We start from the raw sequence: 20,943 nt of genomic DNA, 5'->3' as shown, positions 1-20,943 counted from the left end.
AAGCAGGACTCTGGCTTCTCTCCCAGCTTTACTTTTCCATTCTCGCTGATTTTCCACTGCTCCGCGTCGTTACGTCAGAGCAGATCAGACCTGCGTGTGGTATTTGAACTGTTATCGGAGATATTTGAAGTTACCAGTTTGATTTACTTTTAAATTAATGCATTTTTAAAGGGAAGTAATTAAAATACAAGTGTTTTAAATTAGGTTTTTCATTTCCTAGTGATGCTCAAAATCAGGAGTTTTCTGAGCAGTCTTGAAAACCCTGTAAGCGTACGTTCTCGAGTTCCTCAGGCACTTGTCTTTTTGCATACAGCTGCCTCTGCAGATTGTGCTTCTGCTATTACAAGTTGGTACTTTCACGCAGACCCTGAAGAAAGATCCCCCAGATAATTTATGCATCAATATGAAATTGAGTCTTCAGTGCAAACAGCATGCAAAGCGCTGGCAAATGCTGAGGTGTACAAACTGAAAAACACATTTGTTCTGTGTCTGCTGACCCATGAAACTAGGAGGCTTGGTTTGGTTTGGTTTTCCCTTGGTCATTATGATGGGGATAGACAAGTTTAAAACCAGCTTTAAATCAGAGCTTGAGTTACTTAAACTGATCTTGTCAGCAGGTGAGACTTTAACTTTCTGTTCCCAAAACTGTCTGGCAGAACCTAGAGATAAGTTAGGTTGGCTTCTGCCCTAAGTAGAATGAACTGATTCAGTAGCGGATAGCAGGGACATAGCAACTTCAGGCTGTAAAAGTCGTATTATATTAATGTATCCCTTCTACCCAAAGCTGCCATGTGTTCTTGCTTAATATACATGTTAGAGTTAACATAGCCATCAAAGTTTGCTGAGTTTTGACTTGTATAGGTTATAGCATGTGTTATAATATTAAGCAGTGTAACGTAGTTCAAGTCATGCATTTAGATATACTGATGAACCAAAAAGCTCCCCACGTTGTTTCCAAAGCGAAGTGATTCAGTGTAAGCTTAGTCTTAAGTGACTTCTCCTTGTAGTTTTGTTTTCTTCTATTTAAAGTCTGTTAGGAATTCCTAATAATACAGCTGACTCTGAGGTCATCTCACAGCTGAATTCTGTCATAGCAGTTTGTGAGCAGACACATTCTGTTTCCCTTCAGAAGAATAATTTCTTGCTAGTTTGCTCTATCTTTTGCTGAGGAGCTTTTAAAAATGTACTTTTGGCATAAGCAATATTTCAACATCCGTAATGCCTTTTTGGCCAACTAGGAAACGCTACAGTGATTTCTTATAGCCAAACTAAACATGGCTTGAGAGAGATCTTGAAGGAACTAACAGGATAAAACATGGCCTGCTTTTGTGTAAGCGCTTTCTCAAAATGGCCCGAAAATATAAATTGTGTACATTTTCAGTAACAGGGCTACATAAATAAGTTGAAATCGTCTAAGAGCAGTTTTTATTTTGTATTATTTACTTTACCGATTGCATTTTTTAAAAAAACCATCTTTTTTGCATCTCGGTTTTGCATGCCAGCCTGCAGCTGGAACGCGCCCCCCACTTGCATCCACGGATAATATTTTCTGCTGACTACAGGATCCATCTCTGTTAATACCAAAGCACTGTACAGCCCTGCCTAACAGCGTTTGTGTTCTGCGCTTTTAAAATGCAACTAGGAGGAGATGACTGATGTAGAAGGAAGGAAACACAAAGCTGCAGGCTAATTTTAAACCAATCTAAGAAAAATGCCTCATTTTCCTACTGAGACTTGATTAGTTTTGAAGTGTCAGTTTGCCTTTAATATTGAATATTTTTCTGTCACTATTTTTTCCCCCAGTTACATTGCTCACACCTGTTCAATTATTTGAGGGAGAAAACAACTGATTTGTTGCCTGCCTTTAAATGGCATTTAAGACAATGTAGTTTGCTTCTGAGTCAGACTTTGCATTCAATACAGTCTGAATGTTATGCCAGTGGACTTCTGTATTGTGGCAGAAGAAACAAACTGGAGTATGACCAGGTGACTTCTCTGATGCTCAACTCGGAAGCCTTTGACCCCGTCAGAACTGTAGGTGCTGAAAACGTAATCCCTCAGTAAGCAGAATGGACTGTAGCCACAGTGACAACGCACCGGTGTAGATGTCCTCTCCCTCTACTGTGAACCCTACCTGGAGAAAGAACCCCATAAACCTCTGCCTCTGGTTGTCTGTTCCACGTGCCTTAAAGATGAGACTAACTGGGCCTTGTTTTACCTCAGTGTCATTGGTTTTTTTTTTTTAATATGACTTTTTGTGAATCCCACCCTGGTGTTATTTCTTGACCTTGCCTTCTAAAACCCGTGTCCTGCCCAAAGTCTCTTCTCAGTTTTAAGATTTGGAGAAGTGTTATGGTATAAAGCGTTAATGTATTTTAAATTTACTGTAGGAAAAGCAATGCATGGAGATATAAAAGTATTTCACGTTGGCAGAATTAGACTCCAGAATGAGCCTGTGCACTGCCAGTTTAGGACACAGGCTTAAAAGCGTGCCTGTGCATACATATGCATGCGCTGTCTCGGCACCCTTTTATCCTAGAGTTCAGACACACAGACAGGTTCCTTGTCTGAATTTTCTTAGCCTGTGGCAAACATGAAATGTTTTGACATTTGAGTTGGGTTGGATCGTAGTACAAGACAGCAGAGCTGACTTGCGATGCTTTGTGCTTGCCAGAGGCAAGGAACGTGTAGGCAGACGTGCACCACAAATCCGACGGCGTGCAGTGGCTTGTACATCCGATAGCGCTGTCAGTCAGGATGTGGTCTGACGCGGTTCTTCTGACTGTAGTTACAAGTCGACTGGGAATTACCCCCCGATCAATTCACGTTACTTGTTTAAAAGAATACATACGTTATTCATAAACTATAGATTGCTCAGCACTTCAGCGTGTGGGCCTCAGCTTCTTAAAGCTGGCTGCCACAAACTCCAGTTTCTTCCAGTAACATAGGCTGGGTTTCCACTGGGATTCATTTCTTTGTGCATGTCTGTGACTGTCTGATTGTGGGTGTGAACTTTGGCATAGAGATTCTTTAGTAAATATACAATATTTACAAGACTGGTTTTGTACTGATGTTTCATTTCTTACATTGCATAACAGGTGGTGGAAGAAAATGGAGTTCGTAAAGTGGTGGTGTTGCCACACTCGGCTGAATTCCATCCTTCCATGCATCCTCCTCCTCCTCCTCCCCATGTGCCACATTACCTGCATCATCACCATGCTTTGCTTCCCCACCCGCCTCACCCAGTGTACCCTCCGGTTCCCGGGACGGGAGAGCTACCGCCCCAGTTCATTCACCAGCATCCACCACCACACGTTTTTCAAGAACAAGGTGAGAGTGTTTAAATACACGAGAAGGCCTTTCACTCGGTGCATTTAAATTGAGACAGCCGAGGTCTGTCAGTAGCTCTTTCACGTGCCTCTGTGATTTTGGTGCTACTTATTAGACTCCCTGAGCCTTATGTGTGTTTATGGGGTGTCTTAAAATATGCTTGTGTATAAGGTATCGTGGAGCCTGGTCTGAAGGCACTCCACACGTGCGAAATACCACTGTATAGAGCTTAAATCTTCTGCTGTTCTGTTTTTAAGGATTTAATACAAAAGCACTAACCTAGAAGTGTCTTAATACAGTGTGTATTGTTCGTGGATCCTTACTTTTGTTACAGTAAATGCCACAATGATTGCTTCTACCTTTGTCTAAAATTGTGGTCTCCAAAACTGCTGCCTTTTGTCACAGCCTTGGCATGAAGTTTTTTGAAAATGCATTTGATTTGGTACATTAATGTATTTTTTTGGCTAGACAGAGTCCAAATATGACTGGAAAGAAAATAAAAATAACATACTTAAACAAAACCCATAGTAATCCATGCTGGAGGGTGAAGTGCAAGTCCACGCTGTATTTAAAAACTGAATGAAGCAGTACTTCAGAGGAGGGCTGGGATCACTGCTGAATTAAACCAGGCCGTAAGACTTATTATATAAACAAGCGTTTAACACAGAAAGAAATTAAGCTATGTAATAATATTAGACTATTCACTATCTCTCTCTCAAGCTTAAATTGGTAATGAAGCTATTTTGGATCATGTCTAGGGTGAAATAATCAGTAGCACCCAAGCTATGTTTTTAAAAGTTAGTTTGGGTCTTGAATTTGCTTACACTTTTTTGAAAATGTAAATGTATGGCTATATTGGGGAAGAAAGGCAAGTGCAAGGCATAATCTTGAGCAGCTAACAAAAGAGAAAAGCCTGAAGAAATACATTTACCAAAAAACCCACAAAAACAGAGAAAACCCCTCCAAACCCTAAACTCAACAAGTGATCAAAAATAAAGTTTAAGAAAAAGAAAAAAAAATCAACAATTTGGACATGAGCTAAATAGGAATATTGTATTTTATAGGTAATAACAAGAATTACACCTCCAGGTGCATTTTTCTACTACTACCTGATCCTTATGCACATACACTGATTTGAGCCCAATCCATAAACCCTTTCTCAGGCGAGGTTCCCAAAGCCTGGCGAAGCTCTGCCAGTCAGCAGTGCGATACGTGCGCGTTTCTTGTCAGAGCATGTTGCTCTGCTGCCCAGAGACACCCGCGTGTCACCCGTGAAACTCCTGGGGGCTTTGGATGCACCAAGCTGACGTTATGCGAGCCCTGCAGCTCCATGAACCTACGGGCTGGCAAAGCAAGCGCAGTGAACTTCCACGGGTTTTCAAGTTCTGGTTACTCTTCTAACTTACAGAGCGTTTCTCAGATATCAAATTGTCCTGAATAATGAAATAAGTTGTTTCTTTGCAGAACCTCGTTCTCATGGAAGGACAAACTTCATTCAGCGAGATGAAAGGAGCCTCAAAATGCAAGAACACCTGAAGAAAAGACTAAAAGACAGACAAGCTAGTGGTCATACTAACAATAAACTTAACAGTCCTCCATCTTCACCACATAAAGTTGTTAATTCTTCCAATGCAACAATTCAGAATGGAAATGGAAAGGGACAGCAAGGGGCAGGAGGACAACTAAAGCAGAAGCAGATAGGAAAAACAAAGGGCAGCCCAGATGCAGAGATGGGAGGTAGGTTGCGTTGAAAGGGTAAAAAAAAATCGAGATTCTTTTGGAACAGAAGATGCTCTAAGTCCACCGCAAAATAGTTTCTGAAAAAAATGAATGTGTAGATTTCTTTGGCTACTCAGGCGTAGAGAAAGCCTTGAAATACTTTTTGTTATGTTTAGATTTTCCCCCCCCCCCTCTAGAAATCATAGGAATGTCAAGTTTGTTCACTTGAGATTTTTCAAATAAGGCCTTCAGGAAGATTTAATTTTAAACCTTTTGTTTAGTTCTCTGCTTTTTCTGACCTGGGACTGATCAGTAGTCAAGCGGGGATGACCTGTGGGTACTTCCACAAAAGGCTTCTGGTGCCATTCTTTGCGGTACTTTTCAGATATCCAGGAGTTAATTAACACTTCCAGAAATAGGAAAGTTTGAACAACTGTCTGTCCAGGTTGTTGTTTGATCAGCTCTAATTTCAGTTCAGTGCATGATATTGCTCCAAGGGACGTTTGAGCTTTTTAATAGCTTGTGGCTATATACATCCATATACGGAAATACCTTGTGTACGATAGCTTTGTCTCTGTTGTTGGTTTGAAACAGTGTCGCTGAAACGCAGTTCCTTATCATGATTCCTTAAATGACTTGTGCATCTTTTAGTGTTTTGTGTGTGTGTGTCTTAATTTAAGAGGTCTTGTTAGGCTGCAAGGTGTGATCCTCATCTGTGTCACTGCTGTATTTAACTCTTCAGTTAGGGAAATAAAAGAGAAATCTGACATTGTGTGTTGGGAAGCAAGTAGAGGTGGAAGCTTCTATTCAACTTGTTTCAAGGATGAGAAATACACTGGATTAAAGATTTGTCTTAATACAAATTTATTGGAGGGAAAAAAGTTTTTATTTGTGGGCAGAATAGCAGCCTGACTTGTTGGACATGGACGATTGCAAAGGTAGCGGTCAGTTTACAGATGTAACCCTTTTGGTACCTGTAGGTATTTTTCATGTGCAGTTTTGATCAGGCTTCTCCCAAATTATGCCTAGACCAAGTGTTTTGCAATAGAAATTCAGGGAAAGCACACCCAATAGAGAGAGAAGATCTTATTGTCATTTTTCAACACCTTTCTGTTTTGGAAGAATGTGTTTGTGTTGTCAAAGAAAACCCATGTATGCTCAGATTCAGAAAATATACCCTTTGTGCAGGATGTACTAAAAGGGGTTTTGTAACACTGTTAGTTTTGGGTAGTTCGTGTTTCTACCTCTCACGCAGCCAAAACAAACAGAGGAAATGAACTTTGCACAATAAGTACTATTGTTAAACTCTTAACGAGGCGAACTCCATCTTGTGGTGGCATTTTTGTAACAGACTGGTTTACTCTTGGAGTTTTCGGTAATCTGTTGTGTATTTGAAATTTCAGAATCTGACACTGAATCCAAGAAATGTGATACTCACTTGAGCATTGGCAAGCCAGTTGTAAGTATTGTCCTTAAAATACCATTATTTTCTGTGCATATACTTTCTGTAAAATAACATGTGTCTTATTGATCTCTTCTTTTTTTCTTAATGGTTTATTTAATAGAGAAAATTTATTTTAGTTGTCAGAGTTTATAGCTGGGAAAGGGCAGCCATGCTATGGAAACCCACAGTTTCTCAACTTTCTGAAAATGCCTGACTCAGTTTCCCAGTCTGTAAGCCAAGAATGTGTCCACTGTTGAAGTTGTCTAGTGTATGCAGGGCTTTAGTACCTTGCAGACCAAGGGCGTACTAAACTAACAGAAGTCTGTCCACTCTTGGAACCATCCTTTGTTCAGCGTAGAGGATTTAAGAATATTTGGAATAGAATTTACAATAAAAGATCATCATCTTATGCTATGTGTAGGAATTGGAGCAAATATTTGAGTATTTACAGACCAATTTAGGAAGTTGGAGTCCGGTGGTGTTAATTTAAATGTCTAAAGGCTAAAACTGCTGATATTTTTGATCTCGAGCATGCTTAATGAAACTCCTCTTTGCATTGGCTATACAGTAAGCGTGGGTCATATTCTGCTCCAGCTTTCTAGCTATTCTTTGTTACGGTAGTATTTTTTCACTGCTGCTTCTGACATCTGTACTTAATGCTAATGGGAGGCTGTGTTGGCTTTGTCAGAGGAAATTTGGAGTCTGGGAATTAAGCAGCAAAAAAACTTAGACCAACAATTTTAGTCGTGAGCACTTAAAATCAGAGCCTCTTGCTATCCTATAGCTTAGTGGTTAAATATTAAGATTATGTGTCAGGGAGTTGTAATAGAGTTAGAAAGTTAGGCAATGTGACGGTGCCTAACTAAGATCTGGTGTCAGCGTTCAAGACTCCAAATCTGAAAATTTGCTCCAAATGAGTGACGCAGACAGTGCAGGTGAAATAGAAGATTTCTCTTTGTACGCTGAGACAATGTAGTGTGCCTGTACATGTGTGGAGTGTTTGAAGGGAAATCCGTTAATATGGTATTTTAGAAGTGAAAAGAGGAAATAATTTAAATTCAAATGATGACTCGATATTTCCACTACAAAGGTAAAGAATTCCTCCAGCGAGGAACTTCATAGGCAAACTAGCAACACCATGTTATTGACTAATATACCTTTTATTACAGAAAGCAAACTTACTTGCATTATTTATGCTTTTAATAGGTTTCTGATATACAAGCAAGATCAGCCGTTCTGTCCTGGAATCTCCCAGTTAGTTCACAGAATGGAGAGAGCCATAGTCATAGTCCAGCAGCATTTACATTTGAAGTAGCAATATCCAACAGTGGTAAAAATGGAAAATTTAAATCTGTCTATGTGTAAGTTTAGTTTCTTCATTTAAGCACAATACCGATGTTTAAAAACATTAACCAATCAGCAATCTCTCTATCAGGAGCTGTTTGTTGACTTGCAGACCTACCTACTTCACATGAAATAAATTTTAAGTAATATCGCTAAGAGTTACATGGACAATGGAAAACGTGAGAATTAAATGTGCGCTACATGGTTTTGCTTTTCAATAAGCTTTTTTCCTTTAAAGTATTAGGAAAAGCTGCAACTCTTTTCTTTGTTTTTTTCTCCCCCCCTCCTTTTCACAGTGGGGAAGAATTAACAATTACACTTCCTGATCTCAGACCAGCAACTGATTATCATGCCAGGTATGTTGGTGAGAACAAAATACTTCATGCTTTTGTTGATGTGTTAATTACAAAATTATTGTGGCTTCTTGAAAAAGGTGGGATCACAAACAACCTGGGGAGCATTCTGCAAAAATATCATAGCTATGGACGCCACCGTCACTATCTAAATTCCCACTTATCCTCTGATTTCGTAGAAACGTCACCTCGTTTTCTTCCCCACTATCTTCCGTCTCTTTGTTTCTCAAATAGAAACTTTAAGTTATCCCCAGTTGGTATTTTTTAGAACAATAAGACAGGACTCAGTCGAAGAGACTCTTGTAGGCTGAAGGCAGCAGCAAATAAAATAGTTTGGCCTTGAACATGGATTTGCAAGTCTGACCTGTCAGCTTGATTTGTGAAGTTAATTCTCTAAACTGCAGGCTTCTGTGGCAGTGCAAGAAGGGAAGTTGAAATGGGGAGAAGTTAGATGTTGTGTTTCAAGGGAACAAGATGTGACATCAAGAATTGCCCCACAGAGTAAATAAGCGTTACTGGAGAAGGTGTTTAACTGGTCAGGGAAAAGACAAGCTGGTTAAACAAGCGGCAGAACACTGTGATCCAGTAGCAGGAGAGCGCGCCTCCGTGCTTGGGCACGGAAGGAGGCGAGTTTTAAGACTTCCTGAAGCACGCTCCTATTCTTAAACTGCAGGAGGGTTCCGAGTGTGTTAAAGACTCAGCGCAGCTCCACTAGCACAGTGTAGCACAGCGTCTGTTTGGTTCGTGGTGTTGCTTTCCGTGCAAGGCACCTTTCTTCTACCTACAAGTCACTTGATAAGACAGACGGTATTTGTGAAAAATCAGTCAAGTCATTGCTCTCCAAAAACAAACATAAATGAATGTGGCTGCTCTAGAGGTTCTGTCCCATTTGAACAGTGGCTTTATTGCCTCACCAGCTGATTTCCCCCATTTTAGTATCCGTACTCTTGCACAAGTGTCGTCTGTATTTGAATCTCAAGGTCTTTTTTAGCAAAAGGTTAATTTCAAGTCAGGTGTTCTGTTACCATAATGCTTGCTATAGTTTTCATCATGCCTCCCGTGTGTATTTCATCACTAAAATACCTGCACTGTGGTAGACAGTAACTGTAAAGTAACTGAAGGGTGCCAAATGGGAGTCTTAAAGATCAGTAAGTGATCTCCATCACACTACTCTGTCAGAGTGCTCTGTCTCCCAGGACACAGAACAGATAGTGGTGTTTCTTAGGACGTGAGTATCGGTTACTAGAACCCGGAGCAACATCATGAACTTGCTTCTTTTTATTTCTTCCTGAATGAAGAGGCATGAAATTGTCTTTTGGAATAGATGATCTGAAAGAAGAGTGATTGGGTGCTTGTTTCCTATTAATTGTCCCCCTGTGCTTGGCACTGGGGAGGCCCCACCTCGAATGCTGGGCTCAGGTTTGGGCCCCTCGGGACAAGAAGGGCCTTGAGGGGCTGGAGCGTGTCCAGAGAAGGGCAGCGGGGCTGGGGCAGGGTCTGGAGCACAAGTGTGCTGGGGGGCGGCTGAGGGGGCTGGGGGGGTTTAGCCTGGAGAAGAGGGGGCTGAGGGGAGCCCTTCTCGCTCTCTGCAGCTGCCTGAGAGGGGCTGGAGTGAGGGGGGGGCTGGTCTCTGCTCCCAAGTCACCAGTGACAGGGCGAGAGGGAACGGCCTCAGGCTGCGTCAGGGGAGGTTTAGGTTGGAGATGAGGGAAAACGTCTTCCCTGCCAGAGCGGTCAGGCCCTGGGCACAGGCTGCCCCGAGAGGTGGGGGAGTCACCGTCCCTGGGGGGGTTCAAAAAACATGTTGATGTGGCAGCTGGGGACATGGTTCAGGAGGCCTGGGGGTGCTGGTTGGGGGTTGGACTTCATGATCTTAGAGGTCTTTTCCAACCTTAACAACTCTGTGATTCTATTCCATGATTCTCTAACGTGAGCAGGCTGGTCCTGTTGCTGTAACCACTTCTTGTGATTAATTGCGTTTCTAAAGCTGTCAACACTTTCCTTAAGTTTTCAACTTTTAATGCAATAGCAACATAAGTAATTGTCCTTTCTTCAGAGTTTCAGCAACCAGCAGTTCCATAAAAGAATCCATTTCAGAGTTAGTGAGTTTCACTACAGAAAGCTGTGAGCCAGACTGTCCGGCTGCACCGAAGCTAACTAACCGAACCAAAAACAGCCTGAGTTTGCAGTGGAAGGTAAGCAGTCCGATGTGTTTGTGTATGGTATGTCTAAATTAGCTTTGTCGATAATTTAGTGTGTACTTTAGGTGTTGGCTTTTAAGTTGCTCAGTTAAGACTGATAACTGACATCGTGATTGTTTCTTCCTCTTCCTTTCACCGCTTGCTTAGTTTCTTGCATGTGGCTTTAGTGTGATTGAGTTGGTAGCAGATCTCTCCGAGTATGAAATAATCAGTAGGACAGTTCTGTTCTGAACTGGCAGCATAGGAAAGGATCCAGCATTTCTATTTTCATTTGGGGTTCCTGGGTGATAAACAGATGAAATGTAACATTATAATTCAGCGGCCTCATTCTAACCGGGGCGTAGTGAACTTCTTTGGCTAGTTTGGAGATTTAACTGTTTGAGTTTTGAACGCATACAGTATCTGTGCAGACTTGCTGGTAACTGTTTTCTTGTCTCTTCATGTTTTTCTTATGTCTACGATTTTACCTGGAAATGGTTTATAGCTAAATGACTTTACTTTCTGAATACAGATTATACAAATAATTTAACTAATTAAAGGTTGTTCCCAATTCATATGTCGTAACAAACGCAAATGGTGTGCACCTCAACGCTTACGGTGCTCAGTTGCTGAACACACAGTGCAAGGACACAAGGGAAAAAGCTGTAAGAATGTAATTTGCATTATTCATAAAACTATTCATAAGCTCGTATTCTAAACCAGCAAGAATCCTGTTCTAAACCAGAGGAGTAGTCTTGTGGCCTGGAGAGCCATCAGGAGCGGGGAATTAAACTAGTTAAAATAGCTGCTAGTTTTTACCCTTTCTGACTGACTTTACTGAATGTGTGTGTCTGTGCCCACAGTGGAGTTCCAGGTGATCACAAGTGTGTTTGTGGGAGAGGAGGGCTGTTCTGTGTGCCTGCTGCATATTCCTTTCAGCTTTATGCAAAATACTTCGTTATAAAAGGCAGTTGGAGAGTGTTATATTCAATTGTTAAAATGGTTTTTTTATGTGCAAAAATATTTCTAAAAGCAGAACTGTTTGATTTTAACTTCTTTCATTGTTTCTTTATTTTCAGTCCTCAAATGACAATGGTTCCAAAATAACTAATTTTCTTTTAGAATGGGATGAGGTAAGCCCTTTTCTTGTGCAAAACAAATCATAATGACATCTGTAGACCAATTATACTTAAAAATACTTTTTGCTTAGGTACATCAGCTATTTTCAGCGCAGCTGTCCAGACAGTTTTAAAGGGACAAGGTGATTAAAGAGCTTGAACCAAATGACTGGTATTGCAGCAATTCAAGTAGACAGTCCTTTCAGATCCTCTGAGAGGACAGTGTAAAACTCCCTCATTTGGCTCTTCACAGCATCTTTAATTCTTGTGCTCCGTTTAAATGGATGAGTTTGGCTTGTATCTTTGGTAGCTGTCACAAATACCGCTCAGCTTTGAACTTCTCACCGAAATGTATTCCAAAGTGATAAAAACTTCACAAATGTGTTTTGTTTTCAACTGCAGCCGTTTGTTACCATTTTGTCAAATCTACAGTGCCAAAAACTCAACAGATAGCTCAATCAAAATGAGGTTTTATTAGCAAGAACGCTGGGGATTGTTGTCAGCAGACTCAGTATGACCATGATGACATTAGCTTATGTTCTTTAGGCTTACTCATTTTTCTTTAATTGTTATTAAATTAGTGAAATGAAATTTAGGAAAATTCAGAGTGAAGAAGTTGACCTTAGCAGGGAACATACAGTTGGCGTGCAAGAAGTTATTCAGGTGGTTCTCTTTTTTTTTTTTTTTTTTTACAGGGGAAGAATGGACCCTTCAAAGAATGCTACTACGGGCACCTGAAGCAGTATAAACTTACCAAACTTTCTCCTTCTACAAAATATTCACTCAGATTAGCTGCTAAAAATGACATTGGAATGAGGTAATGAACACAATGTATTATCACTTATTCTCTCATCAACTACGTCTGCTGTCATTAATATATTTGGTTTTTTTAAATATTTTTGCAGTGGTTTCAGCGAGACAGTGACGTACTATACAGCGGGAATTGTCCCACCAGCCCCGCCGCCCCCGGTGCTCGTTGAAGCAGGAGTGACCTGGCTGTCAGTAAAGTGGAGCCCACCTAGCGGCGTGTCTTCAGATGACGCTCTCATTTACAGTTTAGACATGGAAGAAGAAGGTTCCGTAAGTGCTGGGTTTTGTTATACGTGCGAAAGCCTGATACGCAGCAGCGCTTAAGTAAAAAACTAACTCTCGCTTTTACTTTTGAATAAAACGATGCAAAATACTGCAACAGTTGGCGAGTATTAGTGAAACAAAGATGAAGTTCAATTTGAAAAAATATTTGATCTGATCTGCTTTTTGTTTTACCGTGGAAAATTAGTGACTGCGTTTTGTTCTTATTTTCCCTCCTTCACAGGGTTATGGGTTCCAACCGCAGTACAACGGAGATGAACTCTCATGCACTTTAAGAAATCTTAGGAGGAGTACGTCCTATAAGTTTAGGGTTTGTACTATATTTTGTTTCTAACTAAATGATGACTGTATGCTTTTCTGGAGTTTGAGCATTTTCGTACAGCTAAGACACTTTCTATGGAGACAGCGGAAAATTACCTGCGGTACTTCTGTTGTTAGGAGAGTTTTTGGTGAAGTCATAATACACATCAGATTTTTTGCACTAGCTAATTCTGTTTTCTTTGAAATTGCTGTCTTTTTGGGTATGTGGGTTTGGGTTGGTTTTTTTGATGGAGGTACATTACAAATCAGCGGGGTGTCGTTACATCAAGCATTGTGATTATATATTCCATTCATTCCTGAAACAGCTCTTTGCCTACAACAATGAAGGAAAAAGTAGCCCTAGTGAGGTGGTAGAGCACAGCACCGATCCTGACAAACCTGGACCACCAAGTAAACCAACCGTGAAGGGCAAGATCCATTCGCACAGTGTGAAAGTGACCTGGGGTAGGTTACCTTCCGTTATGGCTGCGTTCCAGTGCCGCTTCCACACGTGCGGTCGCTCAGTAATGCAGACTGAAAAACAGGCAAACTCTGGCTCGTTATTGGTCTCTGCAGAGACCATTATTGCGGGAGAAGTAGCTAGCGTTACCAAAACATTGCAGCTTGCTTTGTTTGGGGGCTGTACCACAAAAGTAGTGTCTCTCTCTGTTTATTTTAGAGAAGCAGTCAATGTTACTGGCTGTCATAATAGCCTCTAGATTTACTGTGATGCTTCAGTAATTTTCACGTGCTGTTAAAAAAAAAAAAAAAGACGATGCCTGAAATTGGCAGTATTTTCCTAGTTACTCTTCTTCCTGGCATAATCACGATTAATAATAAAAAGCCCTGGTTTTCTGGAAAACGTATTGTGAATATAGAAGTATGCTGTTTTCTGCTGGACTTGAGTTTTCTACTCGAACATATACCACAGTGAATGAATCTGTTCTCTGAAAAAGCTGATAGCAGAGTAACGCGTTGTTTTTAAATCCTCTATAATTTATTTTAAGATATCGATCTCTTTCAGAACCACCCAAAGATAATGGAGGATCAGACATTACTAAATACTTTTTGGAAATCTCAGAGACGTCAGCTGGTAAGCAGTCACCTCTGTCCTAATTCAGCTTGTGTGCTAATCCAGCGTGCGGATTCACTACTCATCGCTCCGGCGATTACTGTTCTGTTCTCACGTGCGTATGTTGTGTTGTACATGTTCTTCGCAGAATTGATCAAACTGGATTCTGTGGCTCGATTAGCTCTTAATTAGTAATTGTGTGAGAGAATTTTCAAGGTTGATCTTTGCAAAAGTTTTGTAGCGTAAAGTATTTTCTTTCTTTCCTCAGGAAGTAAATGGGACACTATATACAGCGGTTCCCAGAGAGAACACGTGTGTGACCATCTCAAGCCTGGCACCTCGTACAGAATGAGAGTTTACTGTGTCAGCAAAGGTGGTGAAAGCCAGGTGAGAAAAATGAGAACAAATTTGCTTCCAAAAACCATTTCTGACTCTTGTTTTAGTGAAATGTTGGATTGTGTTTCCGCTCTGAAATAACATGTGTTACTGCTAGGCTTCTGATGTTATGACTGTTACAACATCAGCTGTTCCTCCTGGACCGTGTCACGCTCCGTGCCTGGCAGGCAAAGCTAAGCCCAAGGAAATCACTTTACAGTGGGGTAAGCTCCAGTGCTTCTGAGCAAAATACTTCTCTGATTTTAAACGTCAGAACAAAAATGAAACATCTGTAGAACTCCTGGGGGGAGAGGGGGCAGGGAGGGGAATATATACGGATGTAGTCCATGTCCGTAGGGGTTTTTCAGGAAGACTAAAGCTTGCTAACCACCTCTGATTTGGTGATGCGTGCGTGTGCAACGATGTGGTGAGAGGGAAGCAGAAATAAGTATCTTCCAGTGAGAAGGCTTGCCGACTGCCTCGTTACTGGCACGTGTTTGGCAATTGAAAAACCAACCATCCTTTTTTCATTTTCTGTCTTAGTAAAGGAGACAATAAAAAAGTAATGATGATACACTGGTTTTTGAAGGAAATATATGGAAAATACCTGGAAAAAACCTGATTATGGCCATCTTAAAGTAGTAGGTATCCGGGCGGGGAAAAGCAAGCTTCGTGAAGTGTTTTTGCTTAGGTATATGATAAAAGCCTGCACTCTAACTTTTAGAATTCATCTGATTCAACTTTTAGCTTGAAGGATGATTAGAAACTATTTAAAAGAAAATGTGCTATGTGAAATTAATAGGGGAAAAAAAAAATCTCTTTTTATTTCATAGGCCCACCATCTGTAGATGGAGGTTCCGAGATTACAGAATATATTGTAGAGATGGCAAACTCTGAACAAGATGAACGCAAACAAGTGTATCAGGGTCCAGCAGCTGAATGTGTAGTAAACAATCTACTTCCAGGGAGAACATATGGCTTCTGGATACGAGCAGCAAATAAAGTTGGGGTAACCAATGTGCTAACGGGCAAATATTTGTTTTTTACACAAGAGAGTAATGATACTGTTGTCTTGGAAGCCTGTTGATATTTTGTAGCTTCTATGTTCTGTCGTAGTTCTGTTGAAGGGGCAAAATGACTTCCAGCATAAAACAAGTAGAATTTAAAGAAGATTCAGTAAATGAGGGCTGAAAGAAGGACTGAACGTCCCCGGCCCTTTAAGGGGATGTTCGCTGTGTGTTGCATTTCTGTTGTTTAGTGGATTGCTGTCAGTTCCAAAGGTAACTAGTACAAAGCTAGTGCCAGACATTCTCTTACTACTTTTAGTCATTTCTTTGACCCCTACATTTCTGGCTGTGAATAACCGCTTAATGCTCGTGCCTTAAGAAATTGCCTGGTGTGTTACAGTCAGCGCGGGCTCCGCGGATTGGTGGGGCGGGAATAGCGTTGTGTAGGGAGGGGTGTGTTCAAATAACGCCAGGTTTGAAAAAAGTCGGGATAAATGTTGGTTGCGTAAAAGTCTGTCTAAAACATGACCCAGCTGCTTCTGGAAGCCAGATCCTGACTACAGGGGAAGGAGGAGTTGCAAAACCGTAGCACTGGGAGTTAGTGGGAGGATTACAGGTCTCCAGGAGACACAGGGCCAGTTTATAGAGTAAACTACCTGAAGGGAATTTTAAATGGTGCTGTGAAACTAATATAATTCTCTGTCAAGTTAAAAATAATTTGTTCTCTTCAGCTGATACACTTGCACATCAGTTTTTGCCCTACTGCTGTTGCTGTATTCATGTGATCCTGTTTTCTTGCAGTTTGGCCCTCACTCTGACAAAGCAGAGATCTCTACCGCTCCAGGGCCCCCAGATCAATGTTCCAAACCCCTGATAACTTGTAAAAGTGCAACTTGTGTTGTAGTGTCATGGGAGGTAGGTTTTGATGATTTTCAGTAATACACAAATTAATATCTGGCTTTTAGAATTCTAGTGTTGCACGTATGATACAGAGAAATGGAAGAAATAACAAATGTTGAGGTGGAATATTTTGAGCACATCTCTTCGTAGAGGTACGCGTTGATTTTGTAAATTGTGCCAGCTATGAATTTCCATCTTAACTGAATGAACTGGGTGACATTTAATCCTCCTTGTGGTATGGTAACTAGTATATAATACATTTGATTCATCCAAGTGGTAAGAGTGAGTGAGTCAATCAATTCTGGGCTGAATTGCATTGTTATTACAGACGTGTGTCTAGATGGAAACCTTTTAACAGGCTGAATGTAAAATCATGCCCTTGGCTTTGGCGGAAAAAACATCAGGTTTCAACCCCGGTGCTTCTGTTCCAGCGTCTCTGTTCAGCGTAGTGAGAGATCACACTTGTGCGGTGAACATATGTATGCGCAATAGCTGAAGGAAAATTTATCGCTTAAACCCACAGAGTCCTGCGTGCAATGGTGCGGAAATCAGTGAATACAGGCTGGACTGGGGGCAGGTGGAAGGATCGATGCATCTCATTTACACCGGCCCTTGCCAGAGCTACGAAGTAAAAGGTCTCACACCTGCAACCACGTATTATTGCAGAGTCCAGGTATGACAAGCCCTGTGTTATGTGTTGCTAAGCAAACAAACAAGTACATGCAGTTTGAAGAAAAACTTCAGCTAGAGGTGAATAAAATTATGTTCTGTCACCTACTAATGCAGGATAGAAGGTAATGGGTAAAAACGCTTTCCCTTCTGCCCCAGTCCCTCCTAACTATGTGTTTCTAGAAATGAAATTTAGATGTAGCACTGTGTTAAATACCAGACATTTTGCCGTATTTACACTTTATTTGGAAGATCTTTCCATTCGCTTCCAAATTGCTTTTAAGAACATGCCAAAGGAAGCGCGATAGGCATGATTCTCTGGTTAGAAAAACGTAGACTCTGCAAACAACACGCGGTCTCTCTTTCAGGCCGTGAATGTCGCTGGAGTTGGGTTGTTTGGTGAGACTGGTGTGGTGACAACCCCCGCGTCGGTGCCTGCAGCAGTGTCAGTTCTGCATTTACTTGAAGAAGATCAAATGGAAATTTCTGTTCCTTTATCAACGTGCCTTGCAATTCAATGGGAAGAACCGTGTTCTCATGGGTCAGAGATCACGGGATATAATATAGAATATGGGGAAAAGCAGCTTGTGACTGTTGGAAGAAATACAAGCCATGTTCTTGAGAACCTGCTGCCTGACACTCTGTACAGGTAATAATTTATCCTTTTATTCAGGAACCACATTTGTGGGATTTTCAACCAATAGCTTTGAGGGTAGTGTGTTAAATTTTTAGAACAATTTGTCATTCGGCTTACAGACCATCGGCCGAATTTACTCTGCAACACCAAAAAGATAAAATTATTGTACCCAGAATCAAATTTAGTGGCAAGAGTTAAGATTGCTGTATTAAGATTGACGTTCTGTCTCACAGCCAAGGCTTTATTCTAATTTTTCTGGGGTTAGAAATTTTTATTCGGAAGCAACGCGTGTAATGGGATGATCGGTATCTCACCAAAGAGGATGGATGTACAAATTAGAGCAGAACAGCTGTTCCTGTGGTGCGCGCTCAGGCTCGGTTAAAGCGTCGTTCAGGCTGTGGATCTGCAGCATCAGTGGGAGGCAAACAGTTCAGGTCAACGTGGAAGACCCAGGCGCTTGTTCGCTGAACGGAGTAAACCTGAACAATACTGAGAAACGCTGAAGCTTCATTATGTTGAAAATAACGTAATTAATGTCGACTTGTTTTGAAGTAGGCTGTTTTTGTAGTTAATTTCTAACTGCAGTTTAATTGCTTTATTGTTTGGGGTTATATTCTTTGCAGATTTTAATTCTTGCTTTATTACCTAGCATTTTTTTCAGGAACCTCAGCAAATTAACCATATAGCTACTCTTCTCACACTTCTAGGATTAGAATACAGGCCATAAACAGCTTTGGAGTTGGTCCTTTCAGTCATTCCATTAAAGCCAAAACGAAACCACTACCTCCTGACCCTCCTCATCTTGAATGTGTGGTCTTCAGCTACCAGAGCCTTAAACTCAAATGGGGCGAAGGTCCGAGCAGAGCTTTAATTACCAACCCTACGCAGTTCAACTTGCAGATGGAGGACAGGTTTGGCAGGTGAGATAAACAGGGCATTAAGGGTATTGCTGCTTTACAACCCCGTATCAAGTTCTTACGACGTTTGAAGTATGCTCGCTTCTGTTTGCACCGGTACGACATTTGGGCATCCCAAAGGTTGCCCCTTAGTTTGCAGCCAGAAATGCTGTTAATAGCTGTTGTCGCACTAGTATTTACTTGCAAACGGTAAATACTATTTACTATTTAAATAGTAAAATCTTACATCTTCCCATGTTGCCAGTTTTTTGGTTTTTTGTTGTTCTTGGTTTTTTTTCTGGAAATTCTAAAACAGAGTCCAGTTTGCTCGTAAGGAATACGGACTTGACAGCTGTTCTTTACCTTGAAATTACAACATATCTATTACATACAAGGGTTATTCCCTTGATTCAAATCAAGGGTTTGGTCCTATAGTTTCAGCAGTAGCCTGTGTGTGGCTGTAGCTTAGCGCCTAGACGGGCGGAATGAACGCTTTGTGAACGCAAATGGAGACTTCCACAAGCCGGAACGGTCTGTGCTGCTGATTTAATGCACATCACGAACAGCCGATGACCGGAGCGGAACTCAAGCTGCCTAGCGTTCGTTGTGCATGTATGCAGAAAACCCGGGCACCTGCAACATCTTGTCACTTTTTTATACTTAAGTTAGATATGAAAATGTTCCGCTTATGACAGACGTACAAATTAGTGATTACTGAATAATACTCATTTGTATCTATTCTGTTTTTTCGTCCAGGTTTGTTACCGTTTATAACGGTCCTTGTCATACATACAAGGTACAGCGACTCAGTGAATCCACTACATATTACTTCAAAATCCAGGCGTATAACGATGCTGGAGAGGGAGAGTTTTCTGAAGTTTACGCTTTCACTACAACTAAGTCTCCACCCGCATCTCTTAAAGGTGAGCTTACGCTGCACCAGAAACTTCTGCAAGCTGTTTACGTATTAGGTTATATGGTAAAACCCGACTCTCTTCCCAGTCTAGCCTGTTTCCAGGGCCTCTGTGGGACAGAGAACAGAAGCTACCTATGACAGGCGTTATCTTGGTGTAAGAAGGGCTCTGCTGGTGGAGGACCAGCGTGTGGTCACCTCCTACACCGTAGCTCTTCCACCCCTGCCAGGAAGCATTTCCTTGACCCATTTTCAGCTGGAAAGTAATTTTTCAGGGTTTTAACAGGATGTAGGCAAATGAGAGCCCAAATAATTCCGCTGATCTTTGCTTTCTAATATGAACATTAAATATTGTCATTAGAGAAAAAGTCATTCTGAAGATCTGAGTGCTAATGACCTGCAGGAAAATTAACTGGCTCACCATGTTTATAACATGTAATTTCAGCTCACGGTACATGGACATAAATGCTGTTTTCTCTAGCAGTTTGAAAGTGCCCGCTCATCTGCGTGAGCGTTAGATGCCAGAAGCTTATCTTGTCCCCTTGAAAGACAGACAAGTGTAACCTATAAATACTATAATGATCACCTCTTAAGCTTGTGTCATGAAATATAGCAAAGAGAAGGAAAGAATTAAACAAATCTTAATGGCTTAAAATTACTTGAATGACTGTTACCTCTCCATCGTCAACAAGTACACTGGGAAAGCCTTCAGCTTTCAGATTTACACTGCCCAGTCACTTGGGTTGGAACTGAAACCTTTTCAATGGAGAAGGTACAAAAGCAAAGCGTACTTTGAGCCAGAGTGAGAAAACTCCCTTGTTGTCACCGAAACCAGTGCCCGTTTGCTCCATTAACTGTGAAAATGAGTCACTGTAATAACTGGTGATTTGGGCTATTTTCTTCTGATTGAAAAAGCAAGAACGTTTGTCGAGGCCATTGTTCTCTTTTTCTGAAATGCCAACAAATCACTTTTTTTTTCTAGCACCCAAAGCAAATCAGCTGGAAGAAAACACTTACAAGATCACGTGGGAACCGTTACAGCCGATGAAAGGAGATCCCATTGTTTACATCCTTCAGCTTGCTGCTGGGAGAGAGTTTGATCAGGTACCTTTTATTTACCATGATGAACTTGAGATTTTTTTACTTTGAAAAATTACTGCAAAAAAAGATGTCTATATTTGAAGGTTCCAGTTCTGTTTGGTGTTGCCAGTGGCAGGGATACCTTTCGTTTCAGCAAGGGACTCCATTTACAGCCCTGACTCTCAAGGTGCTCCATTCAGCGTCTCAGTCAGCTCCTCTCAATGAGGCTTTAAGGTTGCGGCGGGTGAGGACAGCTTCCAGTTTAGGGTCCTGCCCTTCTGCCCCTTCCCAGCATCAAAGGTTGCCCCAGATTAAAGATCATGATGTTTCAGTTCCCTGTTGAGTCTTTGCTTATACCGTAAAAGCAAATGACTGCGAAGGCGGGCTCAAGAGTTGCTGGGTGATTTGGTTACCGAGGCGTGGGTTAACGCTGGTTTATCCTCATCTCCCAGCATTTCCCGTGGCTCTTGATTCTTAAATCTTAAGGTCTGAGGCATCATTACCTGTGTTAGTC

The 20,943-nt window shown here is 41.3% G+C and overlaps 1 protein-coding gene across 5 annotated transcripts in view; it reads left to right on the top strand.

The window, feature by feature from the left end:
* The window catches only part of LOC104039347 (fibronectin type-III domain-containing protein 3a), a 49,410-nt gene that overhangs the window by 25,592 nt on the left and 2,875 nt on the right, over window positions 1-20,943 (top strand). For all 5 annotated transcript variants that reach the window (XM_064462826.1, XM_064462827.1, XM_064462829.1 and 2 more), the window contains 21 exons: window positions 3,099-3,330; window positions 4,795-5,067; window positions 6,453-6,508; window positions 7,700-7,854; window positions 8,134-8,193; window positions 10,247-10,385; window positions 11,450-11,503; window positions 12,184-12,305; window positions 12,394-12,568; window positions 12,804-12,890; window positions 13,207-13,345; window positions 13,905-13,973; window positions 14,221-14,339; window positions 14,446-14,551; window positions 15,161-15,336; window positions 16,136-16,249; window positions 16,758-16,907; window positions 17,272-17,552; window positions 18,248-18,460; window positions 19,193-19,359; window positions 20,332-20,453. In XM_064462826.1, the coding sequence (XP_064318896.1) occupies window positions 3,099-3,330; window positions 4,795-5,067; window positions 6,453-6,508; window positions 7,700-7,854; window positions 8,134-8,193; window positions 10,247-10,385; window positions 11,450-11,503; window positions 12,184-12,305; window positions 12,394-12,568; window positions 12,804-12,890; window positions 13,207-13,345; window positions 13,905-13,973; window positions 14,221-14,339; window positions 14,446-14,551; window positions 15,161-15,336; window positions 16,136-16,249; window positions 16,758-16,907; window positions 17,272-17,552; window positions 18,248-18,460; window positions 19,193-19,359; window positions 20,332-20,453 (3,009 nt within the window). The remainder of the gene's footprint in view (window positions 1-3,098; window positions 3,331-4,794; window positions 5,068-6,452; window positions 6,509-7,699; window positions 7,855-8,133; window positions 8,194-10,246; window positions 10,386-11,449; window positions 11,504-12,183; window positions 12,306-12,393; window positions 12,569-12,803; window positions 12,891-13,206; window positions 13,346-13,904; window positions 13,974-14,220; window positions 14,340-14,445; window positions 14,552-15,160; window positions 15,337-16,135; window positions 16,250-16,757; window positions 16,908-17,271; window positions 17,553-18,247; window positions 18,461-19,192; window positions 19,360-20,331; window positions 20,454-20,943) is intronic.

The sequence above is a fragment of the Phalacrocorax carbo genome, chromosome 11, assembly GCF_963921805.1.
Source record: "Phalacrocorax carbo chromosome 11, bPhaCar2.1, whole genome shotgun sequence".
NCBI classification, from domain to species: Eukaryota; Metazoa; Chordata; class Aves; order Suliformes; family Phalacrocoracidae; genus Phalacrocorax; species Phalacrocorax carbo.
The sequence above is the reverse complement of the archived record's forward strand: the minus strand, read 5'-3'. Positions and strand labels throughout refer to the sequence as shown.